This window comes from Lutra lutra, chromosome 8 (assembly GCF_902655055.1).
Source record: "Lutra lutra chromosome 8, mLutLut1.2, whole genome shotgun sequence".
NCBI lineage: Eukaryota > Metazoa > Chordata > Mammalia > Carnivora > Mustelidae > Lutra > Lutra lutra.
The window spans coordinates 144,092,830-144,119,887 of NC_062285.1; the positions used below are offsets into that span (position 1 = coordinate 144,092,830).

A 27,058-nucleotide genomic window follows, 5' to 3' on the forward strand; every position below is an offset into this window, starting at 1 on the left:
CGCCCGCGGGGGGAGCGGGGCGCAGGGCCCGGGGGCCGCGGCGCGGCGGCCGGCGCGGGGCGTGGGGCTGCGCGGGCGCGCTGGCGGCGGGGGGCGTCTGGAGCGGCTGCGGCGGCGCGTGTGGGACGCGGGTCCCCGGGGGCCGCGGTCAGTGGCGTCAGCGCTGGACCCGGAGCCGGGGCTGCCGTCCGAGGCGTGGGGGTGGGGGCCGGGGCGCCGGGCCATGGCGTCCTCCGGGAAGGACCGGGCGCACCACCCCCGCTCGGGGTTCCCGAAGCCCCATCAGGCGCAGGGCTGTTGGTCACAAAGACCCGCCCTGGCGGTCAGAGGCCCCCAAGTCACAAAGAGCGAGAGTCACAACCGGCCCCTGACCCCACCCCACGCCCCTCTCAGACCCTCACTCCCGGTGCCTCACAACGGCCGGGCGGGGGGAGCAGAGACCGGGATGCAGTCCCTGGGGTGGCGATGCCGGCAGGGGGCTGCACACCGGTGTCCCCACGTGGGCTGTGGGCAATCACTGCCAGCAGGGCAGCTTTCCCGTCCTGGGAAGAACCCGAGGGGGACTTTGTGTCCCCAGGGTCATTCATGGCGGCCTCCCTCCCCACCCCCATGTTCCAGCTGCACCCAGGGTCCCACACCAGCCAAAGTCCCTGAGCCCTTTTCCTCCTCCTCTCCCTTCCTCTTTGTGGAGGGAGGAGTGAGTAAGAAAGACCCACCTACCCTATTGCTCCAAGTAAATTTCCAAAACCTACCTATTATCTTTATTCGGTTTTAAATCATCTTTATTTGGCACTTAACTTCCCAAGATGGCCTAAAAGTGAGGTTCCACTCTCTGCATTAGCTGTGGCAGTGTGGGTGGGCAATGCCTCTAGGCAGGAAGGGGTCTTTGTGCCCCTTTCCAGCCTTCACTTGCAAGCCGCAGGTGCTCACCAGTCCCCACCTCCACGTGGCCTCACAAAAGTCACAAAATAAGGAGTGGCCTCACCTCCACCAGCCCTCCTATGCTTTACCTCTCATTTTTCTCAGAACCTGGGCAAAGTGATCCCTGAGAGACCCAAAATGAAAAAGGCCACGTTTACATGTTAGCATTTATTTCGCAGGAGATACTGAACTACATCACACGCAAACGAAAACAGAATTATAAATTTCTAAAACCCCATTAGCCTCTGTTCCTCAAGCTCTCTTCGAAATAAAGTACAAGCCAGTGCTAAGCCCCCAGGTGTCTAATTCCAGCTTGGAGACTCAGATTTTCTGTCCCCAGGACAACATCAGCATGGACTGTGCTGCCTTTGTCCCAGGCTCCTAGCAGAGCCCCTTGGCCTCCTGGCCTGAACGCCACAGGAAGAGGAGGGGACGGGAACTGTGGCTGGGGGACCTGTGAGCACGCGCACACGCGGGTGGGTGTGTGCACGTGCAGGAGAGCCATCAATGGCATTCGGAAGACAGTCCACCTCTCCCATGTCTCACCTACTTTCATCCTGTTTGAAAACGGCCCAGGTCATCGTGAATGCTCATGAATATGGGCAGCCAGTCCCTTGGGCTTGGAAATGAGAAACCAGGGAGGATCCTGGAATCCACCCCCCAGGGCCACACTCGGCCAGCCCCAGACAATCCTCACTAATGAGCCATGGTAGAGGACCTCAATGCAGCAAGGAGCAAACCTTAGCACCTTCCAGCAGAGCAGAGGGCCGCCCCACTCCTTCCATGGGAGGCAGAGGTGGGTTGCCTTGGGAATGAAAGCGCGGGCCAGGACAGTTTCTGGAACACTTCCAGAAGCCGCTCCCAGCTCATTGCGGTTTATCAGCGCAGTCAACTGGGAAAAGAGAACTGCGCTTCCAGAAATTCCAGGATACTCCCAGGACAAGGAGACGGCGCGAACTAGTTTTGGGACATGACTTTAACTGAAGCAAATGTTCTTCTCACACCACGCTGTCTCAGGCAAAGGGGCAGGGACAGTGGGAGGAGACCCCCAGCCTGGGCCTGACCTCAGGTGAGTGAGGTTAAGAAACAGACTGGCTGGAAGCTGCGTGGCAACGAGCCCCACAGAGGGTTCCAGGGGCATCCGTCCGGCATTGTGAGCTTGGTAACAGGAGTGGAGGCAGAAACCATGACAGGGGAGGGGACCCACCTGCCTCAGCAAGGCCAGTGAGACCAGGAAATGGGGCCCAAGTTTGCAGAGCCTTGGACATGGCCCCACCCCAAAGAATACTGAGCTGTGGTGTGGCTCGGGTCACGCTCTGTATGGGTGCTGACCGAGGGCTCAGGAGCTAGAGGGCCCCTGGCCAAGGGCAGACCAGCACTGCTGGCGCGGACCTCTGCGCCCCCGGTGCGACACAGACACCAGTGCCACGGAGCAGACAGGGTCCTTCTGCCACGACCGGGGCGAACAGAGAGAGGGCAGACACTGGGGCGTGTGGGCTTCACAGAGGGACGGCGGCCGTGCGCCCACGGTCCTGGGAACAAGGGCCTACCCTGACTCATGAGACGCAGTGGGGACACGCAGCTGTGCTCTCTTGTCAGAAACCACACTGGCAGGCTGGGCCCTGGTCCAGGCCTGTCTCAGAAGAGAAACCATGTTAGACTCACGTGGGGCCGTGTGTGTCTGCTCAACACGAGCAAGCCAGGGACGCCGGCCCGGAGCCAGAGGAGCGGACGGGGGCTGGCCACACGTCCCAGCCTATGTATCAGCCCCGGAGGGCTTGGCTCCGCAGGGACCCGGACTCGCCTGCAGGCCCCACTGCTCACGAGGGGGGTGCCTCAGGGCCAGGAACCTACAGACCAATAAGCAGAATTAAACTACTCTAAGAAATGAAAACTCCACCTTGCCACCGGGCCTGGCTGGGCAGTGGTAGCTGGAGGACCACGAGCCAGGCGGGGCCCCGCTCCTGCCTCGGTCTCCCCAGCCCGCGCTCACTGGGCCATCTGCACCACGACGGCCCGCCAGGCTTTCTCCTTGTCGAACTCCTTCAGGGGGCTTCTGGACACCTGTAGCCAAACAGGCAGAGTGTTACTTCCCCTGGGCACCCCCACCCCCGCGGCAGCAGGCAGGCAGGAAAGCTGTTCACTGGAGAGCTTCTCTCATCTGTGACAACACAGGAAACAGCACAGGACCCCAGGGGTGGGGAGGCCATGGACACCCCGGCCCCTCCACCTCCCACATCCCCCCCTGGAACACAGCTGGGCAGGGGTGGGAGGCCACGTGAGCGTCTGCCCCAGAGACATCCCAGCACCTGCAGCACAAGCATCTGCATACAGTAGGCGCCCAATAAACAGACACCACAGTGCAGGAATCAACAGGGCAGGTGAGGGCCTCCAAACTCTTCCTGGGGGGAGGGGACCAGCACCCCTGCAGAGAAGGGGCCTGAGGAGAATACTTGAGGCCAAGGTCAGCAGATGGGAACAGGGAGGCCAGCTGCCTGGCCCCTGGGCCTCTGGACCTGCTGTTTTGGAAACTTCTGGGAGCTCTAACTCAGCAGTCAGCACAGAGGTGTCCCCACCCAGACAAGGTGGGTCTCTGGTAGGTCCTGGGGGCAACGCCATCCCGTCCCTGCGGGAGACCAGCCCTCACGGATAAAAAGCAGGAGAGGACACCGCCTCTGGATCTCAGTGAAAGAGAGCACAGGGCGGGACGGAGGGCCCAGCTCGCTGAGCAGGGGCCCACGGCGAGAGCTCGGGCACGCACAAAGGCCAGTCCATGGTATGAACACCTCACGGGGAGCGCACTGACCCGTGGCCTTCCAGCCGTGGGGGCCTCGAGCCTGGCATGAACCTCCAGAGCCTGCCGGCCAGAGGTCACTGACACCACCCGTCGGGGTGGGCGGACGCCCCTAAGAGGGGCCGGGAAAGGACCGCCGCGACCTGTGTGGGTCCTGAGCAACTTCCTGTCCGGGTCTGTGTGAGCTCAGTGCACAACACCTTTTCAGGAACAGATGTGAGCACCGAGCCGCCCAACCAGCCGGGACGGTCCCCTCCGCTGCTCACCTCCCCCGCGGGGCGCTCGGGCGGGCCGGCCTGCACGGTGTCCCAGGACGCGGCCAGCTTGAAGCTCACGCACTGCATGACGGTGCCCGTGTTGAGGCCGGCCTGGAGCAGCAGCGCCAGCAGCAGCAGCAGCAGCAGCACGTCGTAGGATTGCTGCGGAAACAGGGCGGTGAGCGGCGCGGCCCGCGTGGGACAGGCTGCTTCCGCCGGCCAAGGGAGGCCGTGCAGGCAGTGCCTGGGCCCCAGGCTGAGCTGAGCTACTGTGACTCGATCCAGGTAAGAGCCCTTCTGCCCAAGGATTTCTGTCTCACCGACAGGAGGCGAGGAAATTGATTCTGCCCCACATTCTGCAGCCCTGGGTTTGACAGAGGACACGAAGATGGCCCCGGGGCTCCCCGCCTAGTCTCCCATGCCCTGACACCACCACCCATAGAGCCCCATGTGACGACACAGAGGGCGTCCCCGTGGGGTGGAGCCCCCGGCTGTGTGAAGCAGGCCGCCCTGGGACGCCTGGGCCACGGCCCACGGACGCCACCCACCTTCCCCCGGAGCTGAGCCTGGCGGCTACTGGAAAAGAAACTTCCCAGGAGCGCCTGGCACAGCAGGGGGGTGGGGGACGGAGGGAGCCTTGGCGAGCAAAGGATCCTGGGGCGCCCCCCGGCCCTCCCAGCCCAGGCGACCTTCGGCAGAGACACAAAACCCCAGCTCCGCAGTGTCACTGTGGAAACACCTCTTCTCAAGTTAACGTACAAATCTATCCACAAGCCCAGTTAAAAAAAAAAAAAAAAAAAAAGTGCTTCTGGAGCCAAGCAGCTCGATTCTAAAACCCACACAGGAAAACAAACACACAACTAAGGGGACCCTGAGAAGCGGTGACGGCTAAGTAGGCAACAGGCCTGGTCAAACATGAAGTCAGTCGGCAAACTTCCAGGACCTGCACCCTGCGGCACTGGCTACATGTGAGAGCAGCAGGCGCAGAAACAGGCCGGCAGGGCCGGAAGCTCCGCTGCGGGCAGGGCTGCATGTCCCCGAAGGGCAGGGAAGGTGGACGTTCTAGTCCCCAGCAACTGACAGCCTCGTGCTCTAGGTCAACTCCTGCCAGACGCAAGCACCAGCCTTTCTCATGGCGACGGAAACTCCAGAAGCAGCAAAGGAAGAGACTGACCAACTTAACGGCATTAACAGAGATGTCCTCAGGACAGAAGTCACAGCTGTCGGGCAGGGGCCAGTGTCTGGACCCTCCGTTCCACAGCGCCGGTCTCCCAAATACCGGTTGAGTGCAAGACCCCCGGAAAATGGGCAAGACACAGACGCAGAGGCCACTAGGAACGACAGGCCAGCACCGCCACACAGTCCAAGGCCACGTGTGTCCAGAGAGATGCCCACGGCAGCCACACCCACGCATGGCCTCCCCCACATGACAAAACCAGTGACGGGCCCCAGAGAAAGGTGGCCACAGCGCGTGCAGAGGATGAAAGCCGAGTCCGCGGTGGCGCTCAGAAGGGAAGGGCGCCACCCGTCACACCGCGCATCACACCGCACGCAGCTTGTCGGAGACGTGGACACGAGACCCAGGTGTCCATCACCTTTCTTCAGCCCTCAGTGTAGAACAATGGCTCAGGCCAGGCCAGCCACCAGGGCCTGCACCAGGTACTGGGACGTGGTGTCCACAGGTGCCCGGCTCACACTCGGTCATGGTTGTTTCCGACCCACGAGAGCCCCGCATCCAGCCCCGGCTCGGGCGCTCCGGCAGCTGCTGCTAAGCCAGACGGGAGCTGACCGCACGCGCCCCAGACCCCGCGCCCACTGGCATCACAGGAAACGGACCAACACGTGTGAACTTCTTCCAGACACTTAGCCTGGACTCCAAGAGTCAGTGTCGTGGGGGCAGAGGCGGGGACCGCTGATGGAGAGACTCAGCCGGTCCCGCTCCAGAAGCTTCCCTCGGGAGGCACACCCTCGGGCTGGTCTGTGTGCACTGCCCGAAGGCCACACTGCGTGATTTCAGGCCCGTCGACTGCCACATGGGGCTGTGGGCATGTAGGAGGAAGTCCTTTTGGAAATTCTGAAGTACTCCTGGGGAAGGGTCCCACTGTCAGACCCTGGCCAGTCCCTTGAGATGCTTCTGAAAAATGACACGCCTGCGTATGTGCTCCCAGCCGTCGTGGAAACACACGTGTGCAAACAGCACGTAGCTGCTGGGGGATCTTGGTGCTCAGGAGTCTTTCTGTCTGTCCGTGTGTCTGAAATTTCTCGTGACAGACACTTGGGAGCAAACAGCACACGTACTGGTAAGAAGCAGAGTTACCTCAGCAATAAACCTGGGGTCGCATGTCTGAGCCCACGGAGGGACTAGAAAGTCCGCATGTTCGTATGTGGAAAGGCCCTCAATTCTCCTCAAATTTGTCTAGAGATGAAACGGAATTCCAACAAGGTTGTCACACACCCACATGGAGAGCGGGTTCTACCGTGGCCATGGGAGCAGGAAGGGCCGAGAATCTCCAAGAGAGCCGTGAAGAAGGGGTGTCGGGGTGCGCTGCGACACCAGACAGAACGGCCCAAACTTTGAAACAGAGCAGCTTGGCAGAGCAGGGCTGGGGCGGCACGGGCATCCGAGCAGGAGCACGGACACCTGGTTGTCCCACAGAAGCGAGTCCAGGGCTGCTCAGGCCACATGTAGGAGCAGCTCCGGCAGGCCGGACGCTTGGTCAGGCCACGTGTCCTGGGAGACCCCTCCCGCACAGCCCACAGGGCAGCAAGGCCACATCCACAAAGGGTTCCGAGCGAAAGGAGCACATACCTCCACAGCGGGCGGGTAGTCCTTGAAGATCTCCAGGATCCTCATGATGCTGAACGACAGGTACCCAGAGGCGGTGAACAGCAGCGGGGACGTGAGGCTGCAGATGGCGATCAGCATCTCCACCTGCAGGAGAAGATGGGCGCTCGGCTCGGCCGGGCCAGCAGGCCTGGGAGCCACAGCCGGCACAGGTGTGGGCAGACATTGGCGTCTGCATTCTGCCTGAGGCTCCTGCTAGGGTCTGAGCTTGGTCTCCCGTGAACTCCGAGTCCCCCCAGCTTCCTCACAACTACCCACTCTGTTGGGAGAGGGACACACGCACAGCTGGCCTCTCACAGTGGTGCGCAGACCGTGCCACCGGGTGGGCCGGGCCGCCAGGCACACGAGGGCTGCAAAGTATGAATGCGGGGAGTTCGGGCCCAAACTGAGTGTCTGTCGCTGTCCGACAGCAGGTCACCTGACAAGACGCAGGACGCAGGCTGAGGCTGGTGGGCCAGCGTCCACCCCGCTGAGTCCCAGGACTGTCTCGGGACTCCCCCCCCATTTCCGCAGACAGTCCCACCCTCCAAGCAGCACCCGCCAGGCCTCCCTGCCCACCCCGCCGCCCGGTTCCCACTGCTGCCACCATGGGGGAGAGCTAGGGAAGGGGCCAGGCGGCCAGGCCTCACTTACCAGACACCTGCTGGGGCACTCAGCCGTGACGTGACTGGCAATAGCACTCGGGAAACACTAGGAGGAGAGAGAACACAGCCTCAGAGGGGATGGCAGGGACGGCTGCTCCCTGTGCTCTCCTGTTTCAGAGGTCCAGCGGGCTGGGGCTGGGATGGAGAGGAGAGGGGCCGCCTCTGCAAGGCTATGGAGGAGCTGGGGGAGCCGCCCCAGGGTCATTCCATCGGCCGAGCTGGGCTGCCTGCCCCCAGCAGCTGTGTGCGAGCCTGCCGACACGGAGATGTCCTCGGGGACTGCGCTCCACCAGCACCCACCACGCAGCGCTCCCACAGTTCAACAGCACCGCTGCGTCCATATCCGCCCCATCCCCAGTAACATCCCGCCGTCTCTGTGACCCTGCTTTGGGCTGACCAGAGACCCTCGCCCTCCACGGTCAGACGTGGGCGTTTCTGAAGAGCGCACCAGCTCGCTGCAGGCTAGCCTCGGCCGGGGGGACTCAGAGGCCCCTAGGACCACCCGCCGCGCTGACTGCTCCACTGCGCAGGTCCCCTGCCCCTTCAGTGACACGGGTCCGCTTCATCTTACTGGAAGGGACGGATTTACTCGGACGCCATCTGGGTCACACAGTCTAGGCGGGGGAGGGAAGCAGGAGGACATGTCCTTCCCGAGGAGACCAGGGCTGGGCCCGCCGAGCCGACTGAGCCCATGGACCCAAGTGTGTGCAGGCGCTGGTTAGCCACACGCCCTCACGGGAAGGGACACACCCACACCCTGGGTGGGCACGGCTCGGACCCCTGGACACTGGGAGGCGTCTACACTGGCTTAGGGCTCTGGCTTGAGGGTGAGCGGGACACAGTAGGCTCTGTAGCAGGAGGACAGAGAGGGGAGCAGCCTTCTGAAGGCACTGGTCTCAGCAGGGGTGTGGGCATGGCTGTAGAGGTGAGTGGGGCGGGCCCGGAGCCTGGGGTGAAGGTGCTCCAGCAAGCTCTCTGGTCGGAAGCAGAGGGGGACCTCTGGGCGCGGAGCAGTCGCTTAGGAAGATTCAGTGGCCCCGGCATGCCAGGAGCAGGGCTCAGGTCTGCTGGGTGGTTCCTCCAGCCCCAGGCCCTGGACAGCGGGAAACTGGCCTGTGGCGGGGAGCTGTTCTCACACACACACACACACACACACACACACACCACTGGCCCAGGGACAGCACAGGAACAGGCTTCCAGCCAGGACCCAAGCCCTAGACCGCGGCCTGGTCTATGACCTTGGCCTCTCCTACTGTTCCCAGACCACCCCTCCCCACCAGGAACCACCTGTGATCCTTTTCTCTCCTCATTCCACATCTGGGGGCGCAGGGGGCACCTGCAGAGAGAGAGGCCCAAGGAGGCTGGTCTGGGGATGACGGCCACACCATCCTCTCCGCCTGCTCTCTCTCCCCAGGCTCCAGTCCTTGGGAGGTCCCTTGGCCATCATTCCCAGGGCTCGGCCAGGCTGGGCACAGGCGCCCACAGTGTTGCTCTGAGCCATGGGATGCAGCAGGACTCCAGGCCCAGCGCCCAGAGGAGACACCAGTCCCCCTTCCTGTGGCTGAATGCGCAAGCTGGCAGGCAGCACCTCCAGGAGAGCAGGAGGACCAGGCCAGGGATGCTCCCTGTGCCCTGTCCACTCAGACGGGATGGCCCTGGACAGCAGGGTGGGACAAACCAGCCCCTCCTGCAGGCGCCCCACGCGACCCAGGGACGTGGCAAAGCAGCCCCGGGGTGACCACATCTGGGAGCATGGGGCACGCAGGGGTCGATCTTAACCATTCCATGTGGCAGTGAGGAGCCCACACCTGCCAAGGCTGCCTGTGGCTGCAGATGGGAGACGCTGGGCATTTCTGTTCGACACGAGCAATGTCCCCTGCTGTCAGTGATGACAGACTTGCTCATCAGACCATGAGGCCACCAGGAGTACTCACGGCCACTAAGATCCAAAAGAACGTCACTGAGAGGTGCGGCCCCGAGACAGCGTCATCCACGTTCAGAGCAATGACGCCACCCAGGACAGCAGAGACGCCAGCAATCACCTCGATGACCTGGGGGGCAGAGCACACAGGCGGGGTCACCCAGGGAAAGCGTCTTGCATGTGGCCGGGGGGCAGGGGTGCGACTGCTCTAAGAGCTCAGGGCAAAGGAGCCAACACGTGGAAATGCTGAGGACAACCTCTATGAGAACATGGAAAAATGCGTAGTTTCCAACTCAAAATTGCAGAAGGACGACACCCCCACACTTTCCAGGCGGGAAAGGCCCCGGAAGGCAAAGCAGCGAGAAAACCAAGAGGCGACAAAACTCGGCACACACGTGGCCATGTGGTGACATGGGCTGCCCACGAGGGACGGCGGCCACGAGGCCCCGGAGAGGACGGCAGTCCCACACAGTGCTGGAAGCGTCCCCAAACACAAGCAGAGCTGAACGTCGGGGCAAAGGGGCACAGCCCACAGGGCCGATGGCGGGAGAGCCAGGCCGCTGACCCGGTCAGCACAGGCTTTATGACGAACGCCGGCGGGGGACTTGCTAAGTGATGACAGAAGGAAACCTGCACGTGTCCGGGGACACAAGCTCCAGACACCGCGGCGGGGAGCCACAGAAACGAGGAAGGCCGCGCTCAGAACGGAGGGTTATCAGAACAAGTGGAAAACACCCAAGTCTGGAAATAGGTGACCAGAGAGGATGGCCACGTCACCCCCTTCCAACCAGGATCCTTGTGAGAGGAAGGGGGTGAACCTGAGGACCGCCCCAGATAGCAGGGGACACTCAGGACGCTGTGTCACACGACCCTCCCCACGTAAATAAAGGGAAGTTTATCTCACCGAATAGGACTTCAGGACCCGGGCAGGAAAGGCCACTTCATACAGCACGTTGGCACCGTCCGGCATGGGACCCTGAGAGGAAAAACACGTTTGGCTGCTGACATCGCAGGTGCCGCAGGGGGCGGGGGTGCACCCCAGGAGAGCCGCTGCCCCCGCTCTCCACACCAGACCCTGTGCTCTGAGGTCAGAGGTTCTCCCTGCCTGTGTAAATGGGATTAGTTGCTGCGCTCGCCGTTTTCAAGGTGACACTTGCTATAGACTTTGTCTCTGCGTGGGAAACGCCGGGCCCCGGGTCTGGACCAGAACCACACGGAGCAGGGAGGTCGCGTCGCACCTTCCACTGTGCTCCCTGCAGCCATGAACCTCGGGACTCCCTGGAGATGTGGGGCTGTGTGGGGCGCCCAGGGGCAGGCTTCCATCCCGCCGACCTGTGCTCTGGGGCGCCAGCTGGGGATCCCGCGCAGCCTGTGGCCGGACCCACCTTCTGCTTACAGGGCGCCTCGCTGGACCGTGCTGAGATGATCACTGTGGCTGCCATGAAAATCTCCAACAGAAGGAGCAGAATCAGATTGAAATTTATCTGCCAAAAGAGAACACATGTGTCTATAAAACGGAATCTTCACTTGCTTTCCATAAACGCAGACAATCCCACGGACAGGCTTAGAAGTCCAAGCTCCAGGCAGCCTTCCTGAGCAAGGCCAGATGCTAGGCACAGGGGCCACACACCCCCTAGGACTCTGACTCTCTCCCTCTCGAAACCATTCTTAGCTCTAGGCCTGGATTTGGCGAACCCCGAGCTAGCCCTTCCTTAGTGGTTTGCCCCTCCTGGGTATTTAAAGATACAAAAACTGAAGTTCATTTCAAAACTGGGAGCCTTTACACAGCTCTGTGCAGGACGCCAAGACCTGAAGAGGCCAGGGCCTCGGGGATGAGACGGTAGTTCCACATCGTGACTGTGTCGGCCACTATAGAAAACCTGTCTCTGATAACAATCACAGAACAAAATGCTAAAAACAAACAAACAAAACCTAATTAATAAATTATAGGATATGCATGCAAGCTGGCTGACCTGGGGCCCTGGTCGCCCACCCTCTCTGTGGGGCTCACAGCCTCGGGGCCTCCCTCACCCTCCCCCAACCCCAGGGCAGGTGCCCCACAACCAGGGAAGTCCGGAGCCTGTGGACGGTAGTCACACGAGCCACGAGCCAGTCCTCAGCCTGTTCCCCTGCCTTGTCCGTTCCTTCCCTTGTCCGTTCCTTCCTGCCCTCGTCCCTTCCCACTCTGCCTCCTGGTACTTCCCCCAGGGGCCCCCAGCCTGGGCACGGCCTGCCCCCCGTTCCTGGGGCTGTGAGGGATGAGCTAGCTTCCCGACGGCGGCTGTCTCCTGGTCGCAGGCCTCCGCAGCCCCGAGTGATAATAAAACCACATTTAAAATCAGATGAAGTTAATATGTTTGATCTACAGAACTCTACATGCAAAATAAAACAGACACCGTTTGTTCTTTTATATATTTGGTGGAATGTTAACAGAAACTGACCATCTACTAAGCCACAAAATAGCCTAGGTAAATTCCAAAAAATCTACACAAGTTGTACATTCTGACTGTAAAAATAACATTAGAAAACAACAAATGGAAGGTTTTAAAAAATAATCCCATGGGTCTGTTTCATCAGGTTCTTGACAAGAAACCTAGGGATAGCCATGAGGAGGGACTGGAGGAAACCCACCAGTGTGGCAGCGACCAGTGAGGACCAGGGGAGGGAGGGCATGACCATGAAAGAGGACCGAGCCCCCGTTCCAGCACCCCGAGGGCTCAGAGCCAGGGGACGGACACACTAACCACTCGCTAACAACCCGTCTCCATCTCTCACGGGCACACGTGCTGCCTCCTGGCACAGACAGGCAGGCACTGCGTGGGAAGCAGGTCTGGAGAGGCAAACGGGAGGCGTGCAAATCCCTAAAACCAAACAAGGATGAAATGCTACGTGTCGGATCGGAGGCAGCTAAGCCGGAGCTTGGAGACGGGGCAGACGCACCCCAGTGGGCTCGGCTGCCAGCCCACCACGGATGCAGGGCTCCGACCCCCTGCTGGCCCACCCAGCAGCAGCCCCGGACACATGGGAAAGAGAGCGCGGCAACCACAGACAAACCAAAGCAAGAGCTGGTTCTTCGCAAGGATATATAACGCAGATATGATGAAGACACGTGAAATTCTGAAATGAAAAGAAGTTACACATGGCTGTCCAATTGGACAGCTATTGTAGAAAGAAACTCGACCATTTTCTTACACCACACACAAAGATAAACTCAAAATGGATAAAAGACCTCAATGTGAGGCAGGAATCTATCAAAATCTTAGAGGAGAACATAGGCAGTGACCTCTTAGACATCGGCCACAGCAATGTCTTTCAAGACACGTCTCCAAAGGCAAAGGAAATGAAAGCGAAAATGAACTTTTGGAACTTCATCAAGATCAAAAGCTTCTGGGAGGTGCCTGGGTGGCTCAGTGGCTTAAAGCCTCTGCCTTCGGCTCAGGTCGTGATCCCAGGGTCCTGGGTCCAGGGTCCCACATTGGGCTCTCTGCTTACCAGGGAGCCTGCTTCCCTCTCTCTGCCCGCCTCTCTGCCTACTTGTGACCTCTCTCTGTCAAATAAAGAAATAAAATCTTTAAATTAAAAAAAAAGATCAAAACCTTCTGCACAGCAAAGGAAACAGTCAACAAAACAAAGAGGCAACCCACAGAATGGGAGAAGATATTCCCAAATGACAGTACAGACAAACGGCTGATATCCAAGATCTATAAAGAACTCCTCAAACTCAACACACACAAAACAGATAATCACATCAAAAAATGGGCAGAAGACATGAACAGACACTTCTCCAATGAAGACATACAAATGGCTAATGGACACATGAAAAAATGTTCATCATCACTAGCCATCAGGGAGATTCAAATCAAAACCACACTGAGATACCACCTTACACCAGTTAGAATGGCCAAAATTAGCAAGACAGGAAACAACATGTGTTGGAGAGGATGTGGAGAAAGGGGAACCCTCTTACACTGTTGGTGGGAATGCACGTTGGTGCGGCCACTCTGGAAAATAGTGTGGAGATTCCTTAAGAAAGTAAAAACAGAGCTTCCCTATGACCCTGCCATTGCACTACTGGGTATTTACCCCAAAGATACAGATGTAGTGAAAAGAAGGGCCATCTGTACCCCAATGTTTATAGCAGCAATGGCCATGGTCGCCAAACTGTGGAAAGAGCCAAGATGCCCTTCAACGGACGAATGGATGAGGAAGATGTGGTCCATATACACTATGGAGTATTATGACTCCATCAGAAAGGACGAATCCCCAACTTTTCCATCAACATGGACGGGACTGGAGGAGATGATGCTGAGTGAAGTAAGTCAAGCAGAGAGAGTCAGTTGTCATACGGTTTCACTGATTTGTGGAGCATAAGGAATAACATGAAGGACATAGGGAGATGGAGAGGAGAAGGGAGTTGGGGGAAATCGGAGGGGGAGATGAACCATGAGAGACTGTGGACTCTGAGAAACAATCTGAGAGTTTGGAGGGGCGGGGGTTAGGGGTTGGGGGAACCAGGTGGTGGGAATTGTGGAGGGCACAGATTGCATGGAGCACTGGGTGTGGTGCATAAACAATGAATTCTGGAACACTAAAAAGAAATTAAAAAATTAAAAAATAAAAGAACTTGCATTTAAAAAAAAGAAGTTCTAGATCACACACATAAAGCAGTAAGCAATGTTAGGGGTTATTATGTGCTGCTCATTTTTGAAAAACTGGATGATATGGAGAAATTTTTGATAAAAAGAGAAAAGCCAAACTTTGGCACAAGAAGAAACAGAAATTTGGGCGCCTGCGGGGCTCAGTGGGTTGGGCCTCTGCCTCGGCTCGGGTCATGGTCCCAGGGTCCTGGGATCGAGCCCCGCATCGGGCTCTCTGCTTGGCGGGGAGCCTGCTTCCCCCTCTCTCTCTGCCTGCCTCTCTGCCTGCTTGTGATTTCTGTCTGTCAAATGAATAAATAAAATCTTTAAAAGAAGGAGGACGACGACAACGACAATGAGGAGGAAGAAGAAACAGAAATTTGTTGCTAATAATGACATCCTCCCTCAGCAAGGGCTCAGGATGGAGACTCCACGGTGTGTTCTACCCAACCTTTAAGCAGCAGTTTGCTCTGTCACGTCATTCCTAAACACAGAAGAGACCACTGCTGCCCAGTTCACTTTACAGCTCAGCAGAAGAAGGAAGCACCGGCCGTCTCCGCAGATGGTGCGGAAATCCTGAACACAATGGTGGCTGGTCAGCCCATCTGAGTATCTACTGTAGTCGAGGAAAGAAGGCTCAACACCAGTAATACTGATCTGTCAAAGCAAGTAAAGAGCATCTTACAGATGCAAAATCAAACTATGAAACTTCAACACCTGTTTGGTTTTTTTTAAGATTTTATTTATTTGAGAGAGACCACAAGCAGGCAGAGAGGCAGCAGAGAGGAGGAAGCAGGCTCCCTGCCGAGCAGAGAGCCCGATGTGGGGCTCGATCCCAGGACCTCGAGACCATGACCTGAGCCAAAGGCAGAGGCTTTAACCCACTGAGCCACCCAGGTGCCCCTGTTTATATTTTTAAAATGAAAAGGTCATGGTAAACCGGCAGGTGAAGACAATGTTAAATGTAATGGAGAGTCTTTGGCTGCAACTTGTGTGGGGTCAGGAATAAGACAGAGATGCCCCACAGATGCCCCACGGTTTCCCACGGTGCTGGAAACCCGCCACAGCTCCTCAGAAAGGAGCCAGATGACGCGCTCACCCGCACATAAATCCCACACAACCCCCAAAACTGTGAAGGATAAGAAAGTTCAGCAAAGTTTCCGGACATGAAATCAACTGACAAAACACCTTCTTATTTAAAAACCGCACAGTGTGAACATTCCCCCAGCAGCAAGGGCCGACCTCCTGGTTGATGATACGGGACAGGGTCGCTTGGGGAAGCTGGGGACAGGCACACAAGAACTCACCTACCATCTGTTCAAATTACTTTGAGTCTTAAAATATTTCCAAATAAAGAAAAAATTAAATCCCCTGTCTCTGTATTCCAATAATCCATCTGAAGATGCCATTTGAAAAGTAAGATAGCAACAAAACCTGTAAATGATGTAGGGATTGCTTGCCCAAGATCCACAAAACACTGAGGCCCTAAGGATGGACCCAGAGGATGATCTGAATCCGTTGAGAGACCATGGAGGCCTCTTCACGGGGTGATTAACAGACCAAAGAGGCCACTGCTCACAAAGCTATTCCGTAAATTTGAAGTGACCACAACGCATCCCGGGACACTTGTTGAGGGACTCGGTAACCCTGTTCTGAAGCACCCTTGCAGCCCGAGGGCTCGGCACTGCAGGAGGGGAGGAGGGTGTGTGGCACCTGGTGTGGCCCAGGAACAGATGGGGCAAGGATTTACTGGGGGGGGGGGTGCAGAGGGGGAACACAGGGCAGCTGTCAGGGCAGGGAGCTTGGGAGCATCGGGGATGAGACAGGGGGAGGGAAGTCGTGAGCGGCTGCCCCTGGGGTCCTCCCCGAGCACAGCAGACCAGGGAAGCTCGTGGGATCTGGGAAGCCTCAGCCCTGAGCAGGGGTGTGAGAGCCAGGCTGCCCCAATGCGGGTGTAGGAGACCCTGCAGAAGTGCGTCCCTATGGGCCCGCTCCTGGCAGGGGGCAGGGAAGCTGAGCCCCCTGGACCCACCCCAAAGAGTACGGGGAGATAGGACCCCCCGGGGACGCCACACAGACCCACAGGGGGCTGAACAGGGATGGTAGAGGTGGGTGGGCTGTCTTGCACACGCCCTGTGGGGACATCAGACATGCTCGCCCAGAGCCGGCCGGGAGGAGGCATGCGGGAATCCCGAATGGCCTGTCCCACCTGCAGCTTTCTATTTCCCCGTGTGTCCTTCCTCAGAACACACGTGTGTGTACAAGTATGCGTGCGCAAGTGTGTGTGTGTACATGTGCACGCGCAGCCCCAGACCCTGGTGGTTTGGGCATTAGAGCCACGTGTCTTCAGTGCCACAGACTGCACTCCGGGTGCACTGTGGCCCGGCCTTCAGGAGCCGGGAGCCCCCCCCACAAAGGCATGGTTACCCCAGATTCCTGCACGGTGGCCCAGGTGGGGTGGAGACCAGAGCTCCAGCTCCAGGGTTGGCGGCGCTGCAGCCACGGGCCACGCTGGAGGAGAAGGCTGGGCGGCATGGGACTCTCCGCCTTGCTTTACCCAGTGTGTGTTGGGGGGGGTACTGTCCAGGGACACTGAGGGACACTGAGGATCTGCTTCGGTTCGGGTTTCTAGGCACCATCCCCAGGGCCGCCAGAGCCCCAGTTCCTGGCCGGGTGCACACATGTTTCCCCAGGGTCTGCCCTGCCAGGGTGGGGGGGGGGCAGAGTCCCCTCCCCATGTGTCTCCCTCAGAACACACGCAGACACCAGACAGTTTCCAAAGAATGTGAGAGTCACCCTGGTGGGGGGAGGCAGGCTCCTTCTGCCTTCCGTGGCTTCTGGCCACACGCTGCTGGAAATGGCACCTCCCTGTGGCTTCCACTGACCTGTGACGGCAGCGAGGCTGAGACCACCTCCAGCCGCCTGGGGCACTGTGCTTTCCTCCTTGGTGAGGACCCTCTCCCACAGACCCGCAGTGGGAGTGCCCCCACATGCCCTGGGAGGGGTCCCCCTTATAGTGGGAGCTCCCGTGACTGCCCTGGTTGGGCTCCAGCAGCACCAGTGTGTTCCATGTCCAGGGCTGCTCTGGGCTGGCCCAGAAGCGGGGGCGGGGGGTGCTCCCTTGCCTTCTGGGATGGCTGTTTAAGAACTCCTGGTTGTGGGGCGCCTGGGTGGCTCAGTGGGTTAAGCCGCTGCCTTCGGCTCAGGTCATGATCCCAGGTCCTGGGTTCGAGCCCCGCATCGGGCTCTCTGCTCAGCAGGGAGCCTGCTTCCTCCTCTCTCTCTGCCTGCCTCTATGCTAACTTGTGATTTCTCTCTGTCAAATAAATAAATAAAATCTTAAAAAAAAAAAAAAAAAAAAAAAGAACTCCTGGTTGTGGGGTGAGTCCCCAGCTATTGTCCAGGGGCTGCCATCCCTGGCCCATGATTACAATTAGTGCTGGGTCCCGCTGCCATCGCAAGGTGCCCCTGTGTGGCATGTGCTCCTGGCAGGACTGATCTAACAAGGGCATCCTGGTTCTCAGTAAGACTTCCCGATTGATCGATCACCTACAAGTCAGCCTCGCAAACCTACTGATCTCATCCCAGGACCTTCACATTTAACCCCATAAAATGCTTTTGGTATTTAAATTATAGTTTCCAAATTGTTCTGTTGCTGGTACAATTGTATGCTGATTTTCAGGCCCAACAACCTTGCTACATGTGCTGAGTTTAAGGTCAAGTTGGTGGGAATCCACTCATCTGCAGACAATGGCAACAGGAGTGTCCCTGCCAAGTCCATGGGACAGTGTTCCTGCGACTGGCCAACACTTCCTCGGGGCCACCGCACTCTCTTCCTGCCCTTAAAAAGAGGGAGTACAGCATTTCCCATAAAACAAGGCTTTTTTGTCTATTTTTTTTGAGGTAACCCTGATGATTCCTCTCTTGTGGGACACTCTTCTGGCATCACAGCTTAAACAGGGAGGTCGCTCCACTGTTGTTAGCGGCACACACACTAACAGTGCACCTTGGAATCAACAGCATCACAGATTTGACAAAAACGTTATAAAAGAGACTCTGAAGATGTTATCAACAAATCCACGGGTCCGGCACAACAGTGGAGAAAAGACCACTCTCCAACGCAAAAATAAAACTCCAGCCTTGCCAGACTCCAGAGCTCGGGTGCGCAGACCACGTGGCTTCTGCACCGTTGCAGCCCAGCAGCCACCCCCTCTCAGGCCCAGACTCAGCGGGACCAGAGCCCCCGGCCCCCACGGAAGCAGGAGGACCCACCGCCCCACTCGGGACTCACGTCTATGGCTGAGGGCTTCACGACCAGTTTGCATCCAAACCAGATCAAGCAGGTCGTGGTGATGGCGAATGTGGACACAAACAGGATCTGAAAGTTGGGCATCTGGAAGACAAGACAGGGGTCACTCTTCCGAGCATAACCAAAAACTAATGGTATCGTTGCACCAAATTCCAGGTCATTAATTAAAAATCCCCAGAATGTGCCACATGAGGACGAGCCAGGGCAAGGGCAATGGGGTGGCTCAGTCAGTAGAGCGCCAGACTCCTGAGTTTGGCCACCGTCCTGATCTCACTGTCCTGGGTTCGAGCCTCACGCTGGACTCTGTGCTCAGTGCGCGTCTGCTTGAAGGCCTCCCTCTCCCTCTGTCCCTCCCACCCCGTGCTCGCGCATGTGCACACGCACTCTCTAGCTCTCCCCTGCTAAAATAAATAAAATTTTTAAAAAAACACCATAATGAGCCAAGGAGGGTGCGCTGCAGCCCCTTGAGGCCGGGGGGAGGGTACAGGAAGCCCTGTTGTGTGGGGCATAGGGGCTGCTGGCAGTGCGGACGCACCCGTCCACGCGTGTGTGCAGACACACGCGCATGCACACAGATGCACACGGATACACACATGCACGCACGGGTGGGTGCCCGTCAGCCCTGCAGGCGGCCTGAGCCTCCTTCCCCACCGCCCACCTGGCACGTCCCTCCCTCCGAGGCTCCCGCATGGCCCGCAGCCGCGCCCGCAGAGCCCGCACAGAGGCCTGTACTCACCGCTCTGATGTTCCTCCGGGAAACCCCGAAGCTCACGATTGCTGAGGGGAGGCACTGCAAAGAAACCCGAGCTCCGTGAGCCGCGGCCAACCCCTGCTGTCTCCCCTACAGCGCTCACGCTTCCAAATGACCCCAGACCTGCCGGCCAAACGAGGGCCGCCCGTCCAAGGCCCAGGTGCTGGCAGCGGCACAAGGACTCAGGGCTTTGAAAACAATTTATTCTGGAAAAACTGTAATTTTTCTGAAGGGACAGAAGACGCAGAAAACGAAAGCTCTCCATGCTGAGCGCACTTAGAGCCAGCCATTGCCAGCTGCACGAGATCGAGGTTGTCCTGGCTGGAGAATTACCCCAGAAGGGAAACTCATCTCCGTGTGAAGAAGTGGAAATGTTTAGGAGTCCCAGAGCCCTGAGGAAATTCTTGTCGGAGACCCCACAGTTGATCCCCACAGAAGTGGAGGACGAGGAAGAGGGCAAGCGTGGGGGCAAACTTGGGGTGTCAGAGTAGTGGGGAGGTGGAGGGAAGGGCACCAGCCTGGGCACCATGGGTGCCAGGTGTCGCCCCTGTAGACACCAGGGCCCCCACAGACACCAGGAGCTACAGGGACAGAGCCTGCAAGGGTAGAGGGGAGCTGGCAGGAGCACGTGGCTTGTGTCCCCAGCCTGCCACTGCTGAGGGGGAAGGGTACCACCAAGGACTTTGCTGGAATGTCCAGCCCCGGTCAGTGCTGCCCAGGAGCATCTGGGCCAGACAGCACTGGGACCCCCAAGAAGGGCCGCTCCAGTGGTGAAAAAGGTCCACCGAGAAGGACCCAGAGACAACGGCAGGGTAGGGTCCAATTCTCTCAAGGAACTTTGTCCTAAGGGAGCAGAGGCCGGGCGTCCTGCCAGCTCAGGGACACCCGAAGCTGTGTGCGGCTCTTAGAAACCCAAGGGCCATTTCCCGCCCGGGTGTCTGTGGCGAGAGCCTCAGACAGCATCAAATTCTACTTGAAACTAAAGTCAGAAGGGGAGCAAGTGACAGCAACAGGCCAATCTCAAAGCCAACAACTCCCGACAGACAGCCGCAAAGCCCGGCACAGGCGGGGCGCCCGAGGAGCGGTGCTTACCGAGCCTGCCGCGCAGCGTAAGTAATCCATCTCCGAGGGAAACACGTTCCCCAGATAGAGCGAAAACCCCGACGTCACAAGCAGACAGCTCTGCAAAACAGCAGCACAGCTCAGGGGGCGAGATGGGCCTGCTGGGCCATCAGGCCACTCGACCACGAGTCCTCCGGCCAGGATGGCCAGCGTGGTCGCCGGCTCCCGCCACCCCAACTCCTCCCCTTCTCTCCCCAGCAGGGTCAGACTGAGCGGGAAGGGAGACGCCTCTGTCGGAATCTTGAGCAAGACATGGGGCTTCCCCTGGACGCTTGCTCACTCCAACACGGACAGGTCCAGGAGCCTTAGCATTCCACCCTCAGGGCCAGTCTCGGAGGCCGGGACACAGCGCCGTTCCGCGCTCTCTGCAAAGCTGGCCCAAGCGGACAGCCAGGAAATGACCACAAGGCCAAGGGCTTCCCGGCTGTGAGGGGTACCCGGGCCTCACGGCAGGCCTGAGAGATGGAAACGTCGCCAGGTTGAGGCTCTGGGTCTGGGCCAGGGTCGTGTGTGCCCCACCGTGATGGGAGCATGGGGTCCGGGGTCCTGGGAACAAGGGAGAACACGGTACTCGCCTAGGAGGAGCTACTTACCCCCATCAACACGGAGAGGACCCACGTCTTGTGGGTAAGGCATGGGGGCAGCCTTGTGGCCAACTGTAGCTCGCTGGGCTTGGCGTCGGGGCCGTAGCTCCCAGCCTCGGGCCGTGCCCGCTCCAGGGTGGGCGTCCTGTCGTAGCTCAGCTCCTCCCTGCCCTGCTCCTCCCGCGTCATGGTGCTCGGACCACAGACCCCGGCATTAGAGGCCACGGGACCGCGGCTCCCGGGCCCCCTCCGCTGCCACTGACGCACCAGCAAGAAAACGATTGTCGGTTCCGGCCCGCTCTGAAGAGCCGAGTTAGAGGAAGCTGCTCTCAGTAAAAGAAGTATCGTCCGTAGGAAAACGCCGTGAACCTGAAGAAAACAAGGACCCCTTCAGCCCCTGGTGCCCCAGTGCTGAGCGGCCACCAGTGCCCCCGGGACGCGGGCCCCCGCACTCCCAGCCCGCACCCACAGTAGCAGCCCCGCGCCCGCTGGAGATGCCCACCAAGCCGAGAGCCCGAAGGCGCCCACGGTGTGGCCGGTGCACTTACCTCCGGAGGCTCCGGCCCTGGTCTCTGGGGAGTCAGCAGCCTTGGCTTCCAGCAACCGCTATTCACGGAGGAACAAAAGGGCGGCAAAGCCGCACCGTCGCCTCCCGAATTTCAATGAGACTTGAGAGTGGGACGCTGAGCTTCTGGGGCAGTCGTGTAAGGGCGAGGGCATCGGTGCCAGCCAGCTCTGCTCAGGGCCACGGACGGGGGTGACCGCCCACCTGCGAGCAGTGTCCGGAGCTCGGAAGCCGGGTGGGGTTCAAACTAGGAGCTGCATGTTCACACCCTCTCGGGCGGCTGGTCCCGCTCTCTGCGACCCCAGAGGATGACCCGTCACCATGGCACACGCACACGAGTGCCTTCAATGCAGGCAGGGCCCTTGACCTGCTCGGAAGGGGGATTGGCTGGTTCCCGCAGCAGCCCGGCACTCCCACGGGCCCTTTATTTCTGCTCACTGAGCAAAGAGAAAGGACGGGAGTTTCCTTGCCTGGAGACACTGGCACCCTGACAGTCACTCTTTGTGGACACGGAAGCCATAAAATGGCTCAAATCAAAGCATTCTGAAAAACTGCTCCTCCAACTGCAAATCCACATGGCGCTGAAGCGAGGCACGGGTTCTAGGTAACGGGCTGCTCTGTTGTCCTCCTCACCCACCAAACAAAGACCAGAATTTTGTCAAACTACAACCTGGCAAGTCAAGAAGGGATTTCGAACAGATTGAAAACTCTCCCAAACTTCTTCACTGCTTTTTTGTTTGTTCTGGTTTTTGGTGAGAGACGGGCTGGGTGGTGCAGTGGGAGAAGGAGAACGAACCTCCAGCAAACGCTGAGCAGAGCAGGGAGCCCGACACGGGACTCGATCCCAGGACCCCAAGATCATGACCTGAGCTGAAACCAAGAGTCAAATGCTTAACTGAGGGCACCACCCAGGCACCCCTTCCCGACCGTCTTCTGGATAACTGAATTAGGAGGAATCTAACAGGATGGAACCTTTTGTGTTTTCTTTTGAAGAAAAAAGTCAAGCAGATTTGAGCATTCCTGTAGCTTTCCAAGGTGGTTCCAAACAAAGAAACGGGACCAGGCCGCCTTGAATCGGAGACTGTGGAGCAGCCTCCTCGAGGCTCCGGACTCGTCAGCCCCTGAGAAGTGTGTCCTTGTTTCTGTTGGCAGTGCCAGTTTCCAGAACAAATCGTGTCTTCTCACACAAACTATTGTTCCTAAAATACCCTCCCTCCCTCGTCTGCCCGCTGAGATCCCACTCCTGTTTTAACGTTTTCACCGCCATTCAGCAGACACTGACAGAGTGGACAGAGTAGACCGCGGTCCTTCCCACGCGGAGTTCGCACTCTAACCGGTGCACGGGAGCGCACCAAATAAAGTGTGCTCTGTGACAGGAAGTACGTCGGGGAGTCAGGGCAGGCCTCAGTGAGGAGGAGGCAAGGAGTGGAGTCTCACCAAGAGACGGAACAGAGGTGCCACGCGTGCAAAGGTCTTGAGGTGGCCAGGCTGGAGGACGATGGGCCTAGCCGTCACATGAGGGATGAGGCCGCTGTGAGTCTGACTTGGAGGCGGACCTTCTGGAAGATTTCGGGCACAGGAGCATCTGGGAGCAGGCTGTGGGGCAGCCGGTGGGGGCAGCTGCCGGCCGGGATTGTGGGCAGCAGGGGTGGTGAGCAGCGAGAGGTTCTGGATGGATGTGGACGCACCCAGACGGTGTGCCCTGTGGATGATGTGGGGTGAGAGGCTCAGGAGCTCCCGTGCCCAGAAGGCTTCCCCAGGAGCAGTGCAGGGGCAGCATGTCTCCACCGACGTGGACACGACTGTGTTTTGAAGGCCGAGGCTGGTAGGTCTTTTGGGTGTCCACGAGGACCAGCTGAAGAGCCGAGTCGGACAGGCCAGAACACAGGGCTGATGGATATGGGGGATGGTCTTATGGAGTGGACACTCCTGCTGCAGGCCACCCTGCAGTCCAAGCCTCTCCTTGGCACCCTGGCAGCATGCACGACCAGGGCCCACAGCGTCTGCCTTGGGCACGTTTGCCCCCCAACCCAGGAAAACCCAGGGACCACCCCACTCCGGGGTACGTTCCCAGCACCAGTCTGAGATGCAGACTGCATCTGCCTTCTGAGATGTTGGGGAAGGACGACCTTCATAGCTCTCCAAGGGGAATCATAAGGATGCGGCTCAGAGGGACGCGCAAGGATCAGGCTGCCCCGGACCTACTGAAAGGACAACACGCAGGTCACACCACCCCAGGAAACCGCAGCATCCTGTCCACGATGACCCCGGGGTCCCCAGGATAATCTACTGAAAGGACAGCTCGCAAGTCACAACGACCCCCAGGGTCTGACCAACTGAGGACAGCACGAGTCACAGGACCCCGGGGCCGCGGGGCCGATCTACTGAGCACAGCACGGGTCATACCGACGCCGGCCCGGGCAGGGAGCTGCCGGGTCGCCCGGGAGCAGCTCCCGACACGGACGTGGATGGGTGGACTCGTCCACACCGCATTCTCTGATCAGGACGAAATCAAGTCAGGAAGTAACACAAAATGCCGGGAAATCCCCCACACGAACGGTTCGTTCGCGGTAACCCGAAGCCCGGCCCGCGCGTCCGCGCCGGTGACCACAGCTAGCCCGCCCCGCCGTGCAGGCCGCGGCTGGACCGGCTCCGAGCAGATCGGAGACGTCGGAGCACAACAGCCAGAGGAAAGGCAGCGCAGCGGGTCCAGGGTTAGCGCTGGAGGCGGCGACCCCCAGCTCGGCCGCGGGGGTCTGCGCCCGACGATCCGCACCGCGGGCCCTGCAGGCAGCGCAAGGGGAACAGGGACACGCCAGGGACCGCTGGGCGCCTCGCTCCGTGCACAGATGCCCCGGCGGACACCACACGAGCCCCGCAAGCCACCCGGGGCCGAACCTCCGCAGCGCGCTCGGGCCAGCGAACCCACGGGCGGCGCGCGGGGGGGACCCAGGACGCCCGCGCGCACGAGGCCCCGCCCACAGCGCGACACCTAGCGCCCAGCACGACGTCTCGCCCACCGGCACCTCGCCTCACCCGGCGCGTGCTAACGGTCGCCAACCGCCAACCGCCAGCTGCTAACGGCCGCGGCGCATGCGGCGAGTCCATTGGCCGAGCAGAGAAGCGGGGGGCGCAGGCGCGGGCGCGCCGACCCCATTGGCCGAGCTGTGAAGCGGGGACGCAGGCGCGGGCGCGCCGACCCCATTGGCCGAGGGCGGCGGGAAGCGCGTGGCCGCGTGCGGACGCTCCTCCGGCGGCGGGCGGTGCGGCGTCTGAGGCAGCGGCCGGAACATGCTGCGACTCGCGACCAAGCTGGTGGCGTTCTTCTGGAGGAGGGCGGACGGCCCTGCCGAGGACGCGGGGCCGCCAGGGTCCGAGCTCGCGGAAGGTGCCTCGCGGGGCGGGGCCCCGGGCGGGCGGGGAGGGGAGGCCTCGTGCGGGGGCGACGGGCCCGTGTGCGCGCGGGCTGGGCGCGGGGTGGGAGCAGGGGCCCCGCGTGTGGGCGGAGCGGGCGGCGGCGGGGTCCGTGCGGCTCACCCTGCGCCGAGCTCGCGTCCGTCCTCCCCGTGGGCGCGGAGTTCCGGGCGCCGACGGTCTGGTGGTCGTCGCTGAGCTCTGGAGAACGGAGCGTGTACGGAGGGAGCCGCGGAGCAGCCGCGGGGAGCCGTGCGTGCGCCGACCCCGCGCGGCCCCGACCCTCCGAAGCTCTGAGTCTGACGAAACCGGCCGAGCCGCACTGGGGACCGTCGAGCACGGCGGCTGCAGGGAGCCTGGCCGGTAGTGGGGACAGTCGCTGCGCCCCGAGGGCTTGCCAGCCTGTAGGCCGGACGGTGTTCCGGCGCCGCACTCGGGGAGGTCGGGGAGGCGACGCCGAGTGTCCGCACAGCCGTCCCGATGTGTCGGTCGGGAGGGAGCACGGGAGTGGCGACGGCACGCAGTAAGGGGCCGTGCCGGTATGAGCTCGTCCCGGCCTCTGCGCTGCGCCGGACCCGCTTCGGCCACGCCCCCAGACCGTCGCGTGGGTAGAGCCGGTCTCCGCGTTACCCCTGAGAGCGAGCCCGGAGGCGCACGCGCGGCGGCCGGGGAGCCGGGACGCAGACCCAGGGAGTCTGGCTGCGCGGTCCCCCACCTGTCACCTGTAGCCTCGGAGGACAAACCCTGCTTCCAGGAGGCCGCCCGCGCCCCCGGACCCCGCCGCCCGCGCCCCCGGACCCCGCCTTTCTCTGCAGGGTAGGCTTGCTTTCCTGCGGGGCGTGCAGCGTCCTTGTGTGCATCTCAGGTGACACCAAGCTGAAGACCGTCCGGGGTGTCGTGACAAGGTACTGCAGCGACTACGGCATGATCGACGACCTGATCTACTTCTCCAGCGAAGCTGTGACGAGCAAAGTGCTGCTCGACGTGGGGCAGGAAGTTCTCGCGGTTGTGCAGGAAGACCCGGTGTCCCGGGGACTCCGAGCAGTCAGGGTAAGGCTGCGCGGTTCGCAGCGCCTGTGTGCGCGCTGGGGGGGCCTTCCGTCGGCCCCGGGGCGTGCGCCCGCCGAGTGTGCGGCGCGCCTGCGCAGGGCGCGCTCGGTTCTGTCCCGAGACCTCCCGGAGTTTGGGCCGGTTACCCCGACTACGCCGAAGCGTGTCGCTGAGAGCGCGCCGCGCCTGTGCTTCGCGTTTCCGTTCTGGCGCTTTAAAACGTCGCTTGAGATGGTCACCGTTGCAGCCTTTTTCTTTGCAGCGAATCCACGGCCTAGGTAGCTGTTTTTCGGTGAGTTTGAACCCTCGAGGTGCACAGCATCCCGCGCGTTTTGTGGCCAGTGGCTTTAGCACGGGGGTCGCCTCAGAGTTTGGCACAAACCATGCCACTGTTTCCGGGAGCACCAGCTACTGTCCCCGGGCTGCGCTGGCTTGGGTAGGTTCGCCGCCAGGACTCAGTCTCTCGTTCTGTGCTTCGTGCGCAGGAGCACGAGTCTTGCCTAGACGGAAGCCGTTTCCTCTGAGCATAAGCGCTCCCGATTTCAAGAAGCGCTGTGTCCTCCCCCTGGTTCCAGGGGTCCCACTTGTAGCCAGTGAGAATGGCCTTGGACCATAGCCTTCCAGACATATTTAGGAGCCCTGCTCCCGCCGGCTCCACAAACTCCAAGGGGCAGGGAGAGTGGACCTTGTAATCCAGTTCGCAGAGATAATTAGTGGACTCTGCCATCAATTGTTTCCACTTAAAAACGGTATTACTGGGGCGCCTGGGTGGCTCAGTGGGTTGGGCCTCTGCCTTCGGCTCAGGTCATGATCTCAGGGTCCTGGGATCGAGCCCCGCATCGGGCTCTCTGCTCCGCGGGGAGCCTGCTTCCTCCTCTCTCTCTGTCTGTCTCTCTGCCTACTTGTGATCTCTCTGTCAAGTAAATGAATAAAACCTTTAAAAAGAAAAACTTCTTAAAAAAAATAGTGTTACTGTGCTAGGCGTCTTGGAAGTGGAATTATTAGTCAAAGCATAGGTACATTTAACTTGTCAGTGGTTATTGGATTATCCTCTGATAACGTACAAAATTAATTTACACTCTCGGGAGGAGGAGGAGAGACTGCTTGTGACCCAAAGTTGGCAACGATGTGGATGTTATCAATCTCTGAAATCTTTGCCAATCTATTAAGTGAAAAGTGATTTCATAATTTTAATTTACAGTTAAGCCTTTTCTTAAAATGACTGTACTTGTTTATTCATAAGA

The 27,058-nt window shown here is 59.7% G+C and overlaps 2 protein-coding genes across 6 annotated transcripts in view; one reads left to right on the top strand and one right to left on the bottom strand.

Moving 5' to 3' along the window:
* Positions 1-1,054: 1,054 nt before the first annotated feature.
* On the bottom strand, positions 1,055-22,072 carry MLC1 (modulator of VRAC current 1). Of its 4 annotated transcripts, none has more exons than XM_047743275.1 (12): positions 21,334-22,072; positions 20,795-21,154; positions 20,172-20,261; positions 19,065-19,118; positions 18,311-18,412; positions 10,768-10,866; positions 10,287-10,358; positions 9,396-9,512; positions 7,451-7,507; positions 6,782-6,904; positions 3,982-4,134; positions 1,055-2,985 (listed from the first exon to the last, which is right to left on the bottom strand). In XM_047743275.1, the coding sequence occupies exons 2-12, from the start codon at positions 20,972-20,974 to the stop codon at positions 2,911-2,913; spliced, it is 1,122 nt and encodes a 373-aa protein (XP_047599231.1). In that variant the 5' UTR covers positions 20,975-21,154; positions 21,334-22,072; the 3' UTR covers positions 1,055-2,910. The 4 variants fall into 4 exon arrangements, with proteins under 4 accessions (XP_047599231.1, XP_047599233.1, XP_047599232.1 ...); XM_047743277.1 differs by lacking the exon at positions 21,334-22,072 and adding an exon at positions 21,288-21,320; XM_047743276.1 differs by lacking the exon at positions 21,334-22,072 and adding an exon at positions 21,251-21,303.
* Positions 22,073-24,575: 2,503 nt separating this feature from the next.
* MOV10L1 (Mov10 like RISC complex RNA helicase 1) overlaps positions 24,576-27,058 on the top strand; it is a 65,447-nt gene continuing 62,964 nt past the window's right edge. For both annotated transcript variants that reach the window (XM_047742987.1, XM_047742988.1), the window contains exons 1-2: positions 24,576-24,738; positions 25,630-25,814. In XM_047742987.1, the coding sequence (XP_047598943.1) occupies positions 24,642-24,738; positions 25,630-25,814 (282 nt within the window). In that variant the 5' untranslated portion in view covers positions 24,576-24,641. The remainder of the gene's footprint in view (positions 24,739-25,629; positions 25,815-27,058) is intronic.

Excerpts from the sequence above, each read along its gene's own strand:
- MLC1 (XM_047743275.1), bottom strand. The coding sequence starts at position 20,974 with ATGACGCGGGAGGAGCAGGGCAGGGAGGAGCTGAGCTACGACAGGACG. Across the intron at positions 20,262-20,794 it reads TCCTCTCCGTGTTGATGGGG|AGCTGTCTGCTTGTGACGTC; the intron begins GTAAGTAGCTCC and ends GCTGTTTTGCAG. Across the intron at positions 2,986-3,981 it reads CCGAGCGCCCCGCGGGGGAG|GTGTCCAGAAGCCCCCTGAA; the intron begins GTGAGCAGCGGA and ends GTTTGGCTACAG.